The 13,783-nt window shown below is 44.5% G+C and overlaps 2 protein-coding genes across 3 annotated transcripts in view; one reads left to right on the top strand and one right to left on the bottom strand.

The window, feature by feature from the left end:
• Positions 1-13,783, top strand: part of APTX (aprataxin) — a 63,970-nt gene that overhangs the window by 1,665 nt on the left and 48,522 nt on the right. The window lies entirely within an intron of this gene.
• On the bottom strand, positions 9,040-10,978 carry LOC142741469 (general transcription factor II-I repeat domain-containing protein 2-like). Its single transcript, XM_075850873.1, has 2 exons — positions 10,214-10,978; positions 9,040-10,128 (listed from the first exon to the last, which is right to left on the bottom strand). The coding sequence occupies exons 1-2, from the start codon at positions 10,976-10,978 to the stop codon at positions 9,040-9,042; spliced, it is 1,854 nt and encodes a 617-aa protein (XP_075706988.1).

Genomic DNA, 13,783 nt, shown 5'->3' with positions numbered 1-13,783 from the left:
ACCTCCTACACTGTGTGCCGCCATTTTTTGAGCGAATACACAGTGTAGTAGGCTTACATACAGTGGTAATCACACGAACATACACAGACATAACTTACCTGCTCCAGCCGCTGCCTCCGGTCCATCTGCTCCGGAAGCCGCAACCGGAAGTAGTCATCTTACTGTCCGGCCGCGGCTTCCGGTCCACAAGAAAATGGCGCCGGATGTTGCTTGGCCGAAGACCTTCCATTTAGACAGTGTGGGAGCGGCGCATGCGCCGTTCCCACACAGACGGCATACGCTATAGTGAATGGAACGGGTCCCGTTCGCATTCACTATGGGGCTGTATGTGCCGTATTCCATGTCTGTATGTGTCGTTAATCAACACATACAGAGGTGAAAAAAAAATGGCAGCCCCCATAGACAAGAAAAAGTTAGAAAATAAAAAAAAGTAAAACACAAACACACAAATAATTTTTTTTTTTTTTTTAATAAAACACTAAAAGCAAATTGATATATTTTTTTTTTTCGCGACACCCTTCCTTTAAGCATCATATATTAGGGGCCTGTCTTCCCACATAAACACATAGGACGGGTATGATGCCCAACTATGTTGCCTCCAGTGCTGGACTCCCTCTTGCCTGACTTGCTGCGTGGGTCTGTGCTCTCAATAAAAGAAGACCCCGGCTTCTTTTAAAATTTGCCTGGGGACGCTCCAGTGAAGTCTCTGGAGATTCCCCAGGCAGAGGTTAAGAGCTGCTGGTAAGCCACCGATGTTTGATCGTGGGCGTCTGTTCTCCACACCCCCACCAATCGGCCACGGCAGTGGCTTTGCCTAGGACTGCAGGCAGCTTGTCCCATTCACTTGAATGAAAAGAACTGGAGTATTCGGCACAGCCACTTGAACGGATAAGCAGCTGTACCTTTGTAAACAATGAAGGGGACATGGTCCCCCAACCGATCAAATATTGATGGTCTATCCTGGGGATAGGCCATCAATTTTATCCCCTTCTCCCTGCATGCATTCTGGGCCCTAATGACCAAGCAATTTTTTTTTTTTTTAGTTTTATCATCGCTGTATGAGGACTTGTTTTTTTGCGGCTTGAGTTGTATTTTTCAATGGCACCGTTTTGTGGTATATAGAAATTATTTATTAACTTTTATTTTGGGGGGGGGGGGGATATAAAAAACCCCCCAGCAATTTAGCCATCATTCTATGCATCTTACATTTACATCGTTAACCGTGCGGCGTAAATATTATGTTGTTTTTATTCTAAGGGTCGGTACGATTCCGACGATACCAAATATGTATAGCTTTTTTTTATGTTTTACTACTTTTGCAGAATAAAAACACTTTTGAACTAAAATTATTTTAGTTTGCATCGCCGCTTTCCAAGAGCCATAACTTTTATTTTTCTGTCAATGACTCCATATCAGGGCTTGTTTTTTTTCCGGAACTTCATTGCTATCATTTTGGGATACATGGAAATGACTGATTAACCTTTTATTATTTTTTGGGGGAAATGGAAAAAAACTAGCACTTTTAGGGTATGTTGAAAACAGCTCCTGAATTTCAGACGTAATGGCATGTGCAGGCGCTTTCACTGCGTCCATTACGGATGTAATTAGAGCTGTTTTTCTATGGAGTCAATGGAAAACGGCTCCAATTGCGTCTCAAGAAGTGACAGGCACTTCTTTGACGCAGGTGTCTTTTTTTTTTTACGCGCCGTCTTTTGACAGTGGGGCGTAAAAAAAATGACCGCCGGCACAGAACATCGTAAAGCCCATTCAAATGAATGGGCAGAAGTTTGCCGGCGCATTGGAGCCGTATTTTCGGACGAAATTCGAGGTTAAAACGCCCAATTTACGTCCGTAAATAGGGTGTGTGAACCCAGCCTTACCGTTGTTGTTTTATTTTGTTATTTATTTTTTTTACGACTATGTTAACTTTATTTTTTGAGTCATTGCGAAGATACCATATATGTGTAGTTTTTATTTAATTTTTATGCTTTTACTAAATAAAGCCATTTTTGTATGTAAAAAAAAAAAAAATGGTTTACTTTTTTTTATGTGTACCTTTTATTATAAATTTTTATTTCACATAAATTTTTCAGTCCTACTACGGGACTTCACTATGCAATATTTAGATATCAGATATAATGGTTTGGTATACTTCGTATAGCCTTATTGCCTGTCCGTGTAAAACTGACAGGCATCTATTAGGACGTGCCTCTCGACCTGTCTGTTATTTGTGCGTTGTTCACGCATCACGCACCCATTGAAGTCAATGGGTGCATGAAAATCACGCGCATCACACGGATGCACTTCCGTGTGACGCGCTTGATTTGCGCAACAGCAGTAAAAAGTATGAATGAAAACAGAAAAGCACCACGTGCTTTTTTGTTTACAAACATACAAACAGTGTCATAATGATGGCGGCTGCGCGAAAATCACGCAGCCACGCATCATACGGGGCTGACACACCGAGCTGTTAAGTACCTTTTGCGCGCGCAAAACGCAGCGTTTTTTGCACACGCAAAAGGCACACACTCGTGTAAATCCGGCCTTAAAGCTCTTTTTTTTTCAAAATTATTTGTTTTTGTGTCTCCATATTTGAAGAGCCATAACTTTTTTTTATTGTTCGGCCGATGCAGTTGTATGACGGCTTTTTTTTTGCGGGACGACTTGTAGCTTTTATTCGTACCATTTTAGACTAGATGCAACTTTTTGATCACTTTTTATCAAATTTTTTTTAAAGTCAGGATTCACAGAAAACAGCAATTTTTCCATTGTATTTTATTTTTTATGGCGTTCACCGCGGCCATTATTTTCAATGAGACCGGACCGCAGAAGATGGGGGCCGCAATTCTCCCGTGGATTTTCGGGGGAATTGCGGCCGCAAAAGCACGTTCGTGTGCATGGGGCCTTAATGTGAGGCACGTGGAGGTTAAATTCATCATCACATCACGTGCCTCACATCAGAAAATGGAAGAACTTTTTTTTTATTTTTTTTTATTATTGTTGACAAAGTATCGTTTTGGTATCGAAATCGCAATACTAAACCTTCGAAGTATCAGTATCGAAGTTCAAATTCTGGTATCGTGACATCCCTAGTTCAGACTGTCAGTGATTTTCACGCAGTGTATGTGCGCTGCGTAAAACTCACGACATGTCCTATACTTGCCCGTGTTTCGCGCAGCATGCACCCATTGAAGTCAATGCGTGCGTGCAAATCGCGCGCGGAAGCACTTGCAGGTGCCGCGCGTGATTCGCGCAGCAGCAGTAGTAATAAAATGAATGAATGAAAACAGAAAAGCACCTTGTGCTTTTCTGTTTGTAAACATAAAAACAGAGTGGCATAATGATGCCGGCTGCACGAAAATCACACAGCCACGCACCATATGCTGATGCCATGCAAACCTTTTGCGCGCGCAAAACGCAGCGTTTTTTGTATGCGCAGAACGGACACGTCCGTGTGAATAAGGCCTTAAACTAACATTTTAATATACTTACCTTTTGAAAGATCTTGGTTTCTTATACATGCAATTAGTGTCACGTGACGCCGTCCCCGTTGAAATTCAGCACATCCGATGACGTCCCAACCGTTCTTCTCTAGTCTTAACTTCCGGACAAAGTCCTCTTCCGGCCTGCCCTCTGAACAGGAGCATCATCAGTGATGTTAGTTCAGTGGGTTGTCCCATTCGATGATGTCTCAAGCTAGGCGTGTTTGAAAGTTCATGCTCCTGACGCGTGGCATGATGGGAGACCAGCGGTACATGCTGGAAGCAGGCGGACCGGAAGAGCCGACGGACTGAGCAGCGGCATGTAAATAAGCTACAGGGGAACAACAAACAAGATTTATCAATTTAGTCAGGTGGTATAATAATGGGGTAAAATAATCCATAGATGAGTGTTACGCTGTGACACAATCCTTTCTGCACAGGCCGGTATCGCACTGGTAAATGTCTTTCCTTATCCCCCTTTTGGTCCACACTTCGCACCTTTGCAGTTTGGGGAATTTTGCTGGGAAGTGTTGTCCTCGCTTCCAGCAGATATATTTTTTTTTTTTTATTTTTTTTTTTAAACTCGTTTTATTGAAGAATCGTAGTACAAATGCAATAATACCATGCACATAATACAGAAAATAAGGCAGAGATGTGTGTGAGACATAACACACCAACATTTCAAATCAAGGACAAATACAGACATGTATTCAGACATTTAACATGTATCCAAAGGCAAAAACAAATCAAGACACTATTTTATGAATTCTATAGATCCACAACCCAGTAGCTTCAATTGTGTGTCAATGACCGGCGGAGGTCATTATACCTGTGTGGGGTATACTGAGTCACCGCAGAGTCACACCAGGCTTCCCATATCTTATAGAATTTATCAATGCATCCTCTCTGTCTATACATTATCCTCTCATACGGAATGATAGAATTCACAAGTGATTTCCATTTAGCCGCAGTGGGAGGACGTGGGTCCATCCATCTTAAAGCAATCGTTTTCCGTGCCATAAACAATATTTCCCGGAGGAATATTTTCAAATAATGGGGCCAATGTTCATCCTGTAGAATACCAAACAAACAAACTTGTGGACTAACTGGGACTGGGATATGCAGAATTCCAGTAGCTACCCCAACTGCCTCTTCCCAAAAAGAGGAAATAAATGGACATGCCCAGATCATGTGCCAAAAGTCTGACCTAGGGTGCCGGCATCTGTGACATTCTGTGCTCGGGCACCTACCCATTTTCTGTAATCATAACAGGAGTAAGGTAACTTTGATGGACTATGGGTATTTGTATCATCCTATTGTTAGCGGCTGGAGACACAAATAGTGGAGAGGATAGGATCTCATCCCAATCCCCCTCCGTAAGGTCAGGTATCTGTGTGGTCCATTTGTCTTTTACCTGCAGGGGTGTACTTGCTAATTTGGCCGATATGAGAGATGTGTATATGGCAGATATCAAACCTCTGGGGCCTTGGTATCTAAAAACTCCTATCAGAGGAAATTGTGAGAATGCCGTGTCAGAGGAAGGGTATTGGGCTTTGAGAGCATGGCGCAGTTGTAGGTATCTGTAAAAGGCAGCCCTAGGTATTGCAAAGTCAGACTGCAGTTGTGTAAACGATTTAAGAATATTATCCTCATACATATCCCCAACAGTGCACACCCCGTGCTGAATCCAAAAGGAGGGAGCCAAAGCATATGACATCTGGGAGAGGAGTGGGTTAAACCATAACGGCATATCAGTTTGTACATCAGAGTACCCATAAATGCTTTTCACAGCCATCCACACCTGAGACGCCACCCTATGAATGGGCAATACATTTTTAATTGCAGTCAGGGACCCCTCTAATACTGGCCAGAGAGTGGTCATTTTAAGATGAAACGTCAGATGATGTTCCCTATTTGGCAAGGTCATGTTGGCGACCCATACTTTCAAATATCTTAATTGCCCCGCCAAATAATAGAGGTAGAGCTCTGGCAAGGCTGCTCTTCCTAATGTTTTGGAACGCTGCAAAGTAGTTAGACTGAGCTTAGATCGATTGGAACCCCAAATAAATGCTGGAAATAAGGCATGTATCTGCTTGAAAAAATGTTTTAGACACTGGTGTCGCTGTGTGTTCGAGGACATAAAGACTTTTGGGAAGAATGACCATTTTAATTAAGTTTATTCTGCCAGTCACTGCTAGGGGAAGAGTGCTCCAGATCCTAAACTTAACCTTTAAGTATTCCAGTAGCGGCAATATATTAGTGGCATGATCATCCCCATGATCCCGATTGATAATGATACCTAGGTATTTAAATGAGGAAACAACCCGTAAGCCATGTACGGAGTCTGGCCATCCCACCCCCTGTAAGGGCATAAAAAAAGACTTAGTCCAGTTGATATGGAGTCCAGAGAACCTCCCAAATATCTCCAGAGTAGTAATCGCCAGGGGTAACATCACAATTGGCTGGGACATAAAAAGAACCATGTCGTCTGCATACATGCCAATTCTATCCTCCCTGCCCCCCAAACAAATCCCTTTGTATTCAGGGTGTTGTCGTATACATATAGCTAGTGGTTCAATAGCAAGAGTGAAAAGCAATGGGGAGAGGGGACATCCCTGCCTAGTACCTCTCTGTAAACTGAAATATGGGGATAGTTCACCATTCACCAGAATTTGTGCCCTTGGCGCCTTGTATAGGAGCGAAATCCATCTAAGGAACTGTGGACCAAACCCAAACCTCTCCAAAGGCTCCAGCAGGTATACCCATTCAATGGAGTCAAAGGCTTTTGCAGCGTCCAGAGACGCCATTGCCAAATCAGCCTTTATAGCACCCCCTATCTGAGCAAGAATCTGCACCCTCCGGATGTTATCGGAGGTAGGCTTCCCTGGCATAAAGCCGGACTGGTCATCATGAATAACTTGTGAAGTGATTTTATTAAGTCTGTTTGCCAGAATTTTAGTAAGTAATTTTTAATCATTGTTTAATAATGATATCGGACGGTAGGAGCCACATTCCATAGGGTCTTTATCGGGTTTCAACAGGACAATAATAGTGCATCATACATGCTGTCTGGTAACTGCCCCATATCAAGTGCATAAGAAAACATAGCGCATAGTGAGGGAATGAGATGGTCTGAGTACTTGTGGTATACATCTATAGGGATCCCATCAGGACCTGATGCTTTCCCTTTTGACATATCTTTCAAGGCTTCCCGTATCTCCTCCTCAGTCACATCAGCTTCCAGGGCTGCTCTACCTTCTATACTCAGTGTTGGAAACGAAATACCATCCATATAGGACTGAAACTCAGACATATAACTGGATTGAGAGGTATATAGCGCCCTGTAAAACTGCACAAATGTCTCTGCTATTCCTTGGGAGTGCGTCAAACAATCCCCAGAGCTAGGCCGGATTCACACGAGCGTTGCGTTTTTGCGCGCGCAAACAACGCAGCGTTTTGCGCGCGCAAACACTATTTGACAGCTGCGTGTGTCATCCGTGTCTGATGCGCGGCTGCGTGATTTTCGCGCAGCCGGCATCATAGAGATGAGGCTTGTCGACGCCCGTCACTGTCCAAGGTGCTGAAAGAGCTAAATCTTTCAGCACCCTCGACAGTGAATGCCGAACACAACAGCGAAAAACCTGTAAAAAAAAAAAGATAAAGTTCCTACTTACCGAGAACTTCCCGGCCGTTGCCTTGGTGACGCGTCCTTGGTGACGCGCCTCTCTTGACATCGAGCCCCACCTCCCTGGATGACGCGGCAGTCCAAGTGACCGCTGCAGCCTGTGATTGGCTGCAGCCAATGCTTGGCCTGTGATTGGCTGGAGCTGTCACTTGAACTGAAGTGTCATCCCGGGAGGTCGGACTGCAGGAAGGAGACAGGAGTAATCGGTAAGTTAGAACTTCGTTTTTTTTTTACAGGTTCATGTATTTTGGGATCGCAAGTCACTGTCCATGGTGCTGAACCAGTTTAACTCTTTCAGCACCATGCACAGTGAATGTCTCCCGACGTCGCGGACCGGAAATTTTTTTGCCGGGTTCGGCCAAAACGAGTTTGGCCGAACCCGGTGAAGTTAGCTTCGGTTGTCGGGGTTCGCTAATCGCAAAGACACTCCGTTTGGATGCTTGGAAACAGAAAAGCACGTGGTGCTTTTCTGTTTACATTCATCCTTTTGACAGCTGTTGCGCAAACACGCAGTTCGCACGGAAGTGCTTCCGTGCGACATGCGTGGTTTTCACGCACCCATTGACTTCAATGGGTGCGTGATGCGTTGAAAACGGTGAATCAACGGACATGTCGTGAGTTTTTTGCAACGGAGCAACGCTGCGCAAAAAACGCTGCCATGTCTGCACGGCCCCATTGTCTAATATAGCTACGGGCAACGCACGTGAAAATCACGCGCGTTGCACGCGCGTATTTTACGTTCGTCTGAATAAGCCCCTACTGTGAATTTTGAGAATAGCTGGGCTTTTAGAGTTTTGATGGATTTAGTGGGCCGAGAGTTTGCTGGACTGGTTACCCAACTCAAAATACGATTGCTTCGCAAAAAATATCTTCCTATTTGCCTTTTCCTGTAGCAGTAATAGGTATTTCCGCCTCATTTGCAGTCATAGATCCTTATTTATGTCAGTGGGATCATCAGTGTATTTACCCTCTAGAGCTGCGCATTGCTTCTCCAACTCGGACTCAATTCTGGAAGAGTCCTTTTTTAAATAGGAAATAGTGGACCGGAGACGCCCTCTAAGGTATGCCTTCAGAGCAGGGGTCAGGAACCTTTTTGGCTAAGAGAGCCGTAAACGCCACATATTTTGAAATATAATTCCGCGAGAGCCGTACAATATGTTTAAAGGGCCATTGACAGATCAATCGCTCCAATGTTCACTTAGTACAGCAAGGAATGCTCCTCCCTGCTGTATAAAGCCACAACTGGACTGAAACAATGGTAATTAGCAGTAAAAAAATTAAATAAATAACTTACATTGTGAGCTTGCGATGCATGACATCAGTCCAGCAGTTTGGCTTCTTCTTTTTCCTGCGCATGACTGGAAGCTGGCATTCTTCCCACCTGATGTTGAGAGAATGCCAGCTTTGAGGCATTCGCAGAAGAAAGAAGCTGGAATGTTGGACATGTCACACAACGCATTGTCAGTTATGTCAATTATCTATTTTATTATTTTACAGCGAATTATTGTTTAGGTCCAGCGGTGGCTTAGTGCAGCAGAGAGGAACACTCCTTTGTGTACTAAGTGACCGCTGGAGCAATTGTATCTGTCAGTGGCCCTTTTAAAAGTGTTGGTCTTACAGAAAATGAACAAAAAAGAGAGGCTCAGACCCATAGGGAACTAAAGCATTTACTACTTAAAGTGGTACATACAAGCAGGCACACCCAGCGTAATAAATAATTGAACTTTATTAAATAGTCTCACTGTACATAAAGTGCACACATTGACTTGTATTTAATTTTAAAGAACAACAAATCTCCGAACTCTTTTTTTTATAACATAATAACGTTTTAATGCTGTTGCTAACCAACGATGAATAGAATACTTCCTACCGTTAATGTGACTTCTGGTGCTGCATGGATTTGCTGATGGCTTTGTAATCTGGTTCATACGTGGTGAGGTTTAGCTTCATGCAGGCGTTGAGACTTCCATCCGTTAAACGTGAACGTATGTTAGTCTTGATGTGCTTTAGATGTGAGAAAGACTGCTCGCATGCATAGGTAGAGCCAAACATTGTCAGTACAGCAATACCCACACGCTGCAGTGTTTGGTATGTGACAGGAAGTGCATTCCAAGTTTTGACAATCAGCTGGTCTGCATGTTGGAGTTGTTTCATTTCTCTCCACTTGTGTTTGCTTGCCAACTCTGCTTGCTGTCGTGCAAGTTTTTCCAAATCTTCATTAAGTGATTTAAACTTATTCACCCACATGTCTGAAGCCTTCAGGTCAGCAGCTTGTAGCTCAAAATCTCTGATGGAGACACCAGGGATATAACTCAGGTCAGTGCTGTCCAGTGCACACTCATGTGGATGAGTGATGAACTTAAAAAGACGAGTGTGCTCACGAAATTCTCCAAAGCGCGCTTTGAATGATTGCAGGAGATTGGATGTAAAGCCTGCTAGCTGCTGAATATCAAGATGTTGTGCAGGGTCATTTGCTGTGCATGCATCTTTAAACTCTCCCAGTTTTTCAAAGTGTATTAAACGACCTGTTTCAATGTCTGCGATAAACAGTTCCAGCTTATTTTCAAATGCAAACACAGCTTGTTGAAGCGATAAAACTGTATTACCAACGCCTTGAATTTTCACATTGAGCTGGTTCAGATGTTCAGTCATATCTACAAGATAGAAGAACTTCAGGAGCCACTCAGTGTTGGACAACTCAGGATGGTCAACGTTTTTCATTTCAAGAAAAGTTCGTATTTCACTCAGACAAGCTGCGAAACGGCTGAGCACCTTCCCTCTTGACAGCCAGCGCACGTTGCTGTGCAGAAGCAGACCAGGATAATTATTCCCAACTTCATCCAGGAGTGTTTTAAACTGGCGATCATTTAAAGCACGGGCAACAATAAAGTTGACCACCTGAATGACAAGTGACATCACCTCACCAAGCTGCTCACCAAACATCTGAGCACAAAGTGCCTCCTGATGTAGGATGCAGTGAAAACTAAGGATAGGTCTTTTTTCATGTTCACGAAGAAGCGCTACAAATCCTTTTGTTTTTTCCTACCATGCATGGAGCACCATCAGTACACACTGAAATAAGTTTATGCATTGGTAGATTTTTTTCTTTAGTGAACTCAGTGAATGACTTGAACAAATCATCCCCTCTTGTTGTCCCTTTCAGAGGCAAAACAGCAAGACTTTCCTCATGTAACGTGTCACCGACAGCATACCTTGCAATGATGCTGAACTGAGATATATGGCTTACGTCAGTTGATTCATCCAAAGCAAGAGAAAAGAACAGAGCTGTATTTATGTCCTTCACTTGGGATGCCTCAATCTGATTTGCCATCATGATGGCACGGTCATGAACTGTTCTTGCTGACAGAGGCATGTCTTTTATCCGTTTGATAATCTTGGCTTTATCCGGAAAATCATCAAAAAGTTCATTGGCAACATCAAGCATAAATGTTTTGGCATACTCCCCATCTGTGAATGGTTTTCCGTTTCTGACAATTGCCAAAGCACCAACAAAGCTAGCCGAATTTAAGTCACCTTGTTGGGTCCAAACTCGAAGTTGCTGCTGACTAGCTTGCACTTTGCACAGCAGCTCTTGACAGGCTTTCTTCCTGCTGTCCCCTGCAGGATATTTCGATGCAAATGAAGCATGGCGTGTGTCAAAGTGGCGCTTTATATTTGACCGCTTCATGGATGCAATTTTATCATTGCATATAAGACAAACTGGTGAACCTGCTCTCTCCACAAAGGCAAATTCGTCTGTCCACTCCTGCTGAAAAGTACGATACTCCTCATCCTTCTTTCTTTTAGCCATCTTCTTCACTAACTAGTTATATTCGTTGTGCTCTGCAGCTCCGACTACCGGGTTGATCCCTGCATCTTACGTCACGCTGCTCCCTCTCTCTCCATAGAGGTAAATGGAATCTGCTGGCAGCGTATGCGCACCAGTGGCAGCACGACGTAAGATGCACGGTTCAACGCGGAAGTAAGAGCTGCGGAGCACAACGAATATAAATGGAGGGGGTTATGAAGCTCATGTCTCCTCGGTTCAGCAAGCGCCGAGGAGGCAGAGCCGGCGGCGCATGCGTGCTAGAGTGAAAGTATATGCAGCGATCCCACACAGATACGTCATCGGGTGGAATCGCTGCATTATGGGAGAAGGTAAAAACAGGGGCTAGCGCCCCAATAACATATAGCACGGGCGCCGTTCCTGAGCGCTTTATTACAGCTCTGGGAGACCTCCAGAGCTGTAAAGAAGCGCTCAGAACAGATTTTTGCCCTGATAGTGGTCCTTTAAATCCGTTTCTTATGCCCACAAGAGATTAATTTAAAGCCCCCAAGAGTGTAATATGGGTGGCAGATGTTTTTTAAGGCCATATTTTTTTTTTTTTTTTGGGGGGGGGGCTATATAATGGATTATGTGGGATTATTTTCAGGGGTGAAGTGGGAAGGGGGGGTTGGTGGGACACACTGTATTACACAGCCCCTTTATTGATGCAGCTCACTGCTGCTGACCATGAGGCTGTGTAACAATTTCCATGTTATAATGTTCACATTCAAAGCAGCAGCACAGCCAGGGGTTTCTGGAACGTCCAAGGGAGACACAAGGGAGGAGGCAGATGCCGCTTCACTAGGGGACGCAGGTGCGTGCTTGCAGACGGCGCGGCTATGCAGGGAGTTATGGGAAATGTAGTCCATGCTCCCTGCCGCTCACCACTGCCGCCAATGCTTATCAGGCCATCAAAGAACTACCAATATCAGCGTGCACCGCGGCCTGATGGAGCGCGGTGCACGGGCTGATGGAGCGCGGTGCATGCATCCTTCCCATAGACAGGTAGGAGCCCTGTCTGCGAGCCAGATACGGCCATCAAAAGAGCCATATCTGGCTCGCGAGCCATAGGTTCCCGACCCCTGCTTCAGAGTATACCATGCAATGCTGGAATTTTCAAATGTTAAATACCTCCAGTTGATCAGGGATCCTATCCTGAGGGCCTATCAGGGTCAACCAAAAGGGGTGTATTTTCCAGCTCCTAGGTAAGGAGGGGCCAGGGAGACTAAAGCTGGTCACCATACGAGAATGATCAGACGCTGCTCTAGATTTATAAGAGACAGATTCAACCAGAGGCACAATGAGAGAATTTCCCACCATATAGTCTATGCGGGATAGGGAGTTTCTGCCTAGGGAGTGACAGGAATACACTTTAGTTGTCGGGTGTTTATATCGGTAAAGATCCGTCCATCCCATCTTAGCAAACAGTAAACCCAGTACAGATATGGCGGGGGCACTCGGTCCTGCCCAGAAGAAGCACTAAACCTATCCAGGCTGCAGTCCACAGCCATGTTAAAATCTCCCATGCCCAACACTTTAGCGGTCGGATATGTTGCAGCAAAGGTAGCCGCCATATGCAAAATCTGTAAAGATGCTGGCGAAGGAATGTACATGCCCAATAAAACATAAGGAACATTTTCTATGAGAACATACACAAATACATATCTGCCCTCACTATCGGTTTTAGTATGGATAGCTTCCCATCTCACCGATTTTGTGTACCAAAATGGACCCGTCCCTCGAGTACTATGTGTGATATGAGGGGCTAGACCACTGGACCCAGGGCCTAAGAACAGTTTTCATTTTAGCTGGTGTTAAATGAGTCTTCCGGAGGCACAATATATGAGGGTTAACTCTGCGAATATAACCATACAATATTACTCTCTTCTGCGGGCTCCCCTCACATTCCACGACATTACAGTTAAAGAAGACATACATGAAATACAACTTCCACATGTAGGAGAGATCCACAATGCCTGAAATACATCAACAATCCCGCCTTTCTCAGAAGCAGCTGATAATGATTCGATGCATCCCTTATGCGTTTACATTTGTACATGAGTGGTATCATAACTGCCCACACCCTAGGCACATTCCAATATGGAACCCAAAAGAACAGATTGTAAATAGTAGAACAATACCGACAATGCATAGAGATGCGTGTTACATTGCCCGGAGCGTGCCAAAAAACGTGGCATTTAAGTATACGGGGGTAATACCCGCTCCAAACTGCAAATAGTTAAAGAGGCTCTGTCACCAGATTTTGCAACCCCTATCTGCTATTGCAGCAGATCGGCGCTGCAATGTAGATTACAGTAACGTTTTTATTTTTAAAAAACGAGCATTTTTGGCCAAGTTATGACCATTTTCGTATTTATGCAAATGAGGCTTGCAAAAGTACAACTGGGCGTGTTGAAAAGTAAAAGTACAACTGGGCGTGTATTATGTGTGTTACATCGGGGCGTGTTTACTACTTTTACTAGCTGGGCTTTCTGATGAGAAGTATCATCCACTTCTCTTCAGAACGCCCAGCTTCTGGCAGTGCAGATCTGTGACGTCACTCACAGGTCCTGCATCGTGTCGGCACCAGAGGCTGCAGTTGATTCTGCAGCAGCATCAGCATTTGCAGGTAAGTAGCTACATCGACTTACCTGCAAACGCCGATGCTGCTGCAGAATCATCTGTAGCCTCTGGTGCCGATGTGTCCTCGCTCGTCTGACACGATGCAGGACCTGTGAGTGACGACACAGCATGATCTCTGGAGAACACGGCTGTGTCTGCACTGCCAGA

Source organism: Rhinoderma darwinii, chromosome 1 (genome assembly GCF_050947455.1).
Source record: "Rhinoderma darwinii isolate aRhiDar2 chromosome 1, aRhiDar2.hap1, whole genome shotgun sequence".
Taxonomy (NCBI): Eukaryota; Metazoa; Chordata; class Amphibia; order Anura; family Rhinodermatidae; genus Rhinoderma; species Rhinoderma darwinii.
This window is presented reverse-complemented; position numbering and strand designations above follow the sequence as displayed.

Excerpts from the sequence above, each read along its gene's own strand:
- LOC142741469 (XM_075850873.1), bottom strand. The coding sequence starts at position 10,978 with ATGGCTAAAAGAAAGAAGGATGAGGAGTATCGTACTTTTCAGCAGGAG. Across the intron at positions 10,129-10,213 it reads CTGATGGTGCTCCATGCATG|GAGGCACTTTGTGCTCAGAT; the intron begins GTAGGAAAAAAC and ends ATCCTACATCAG.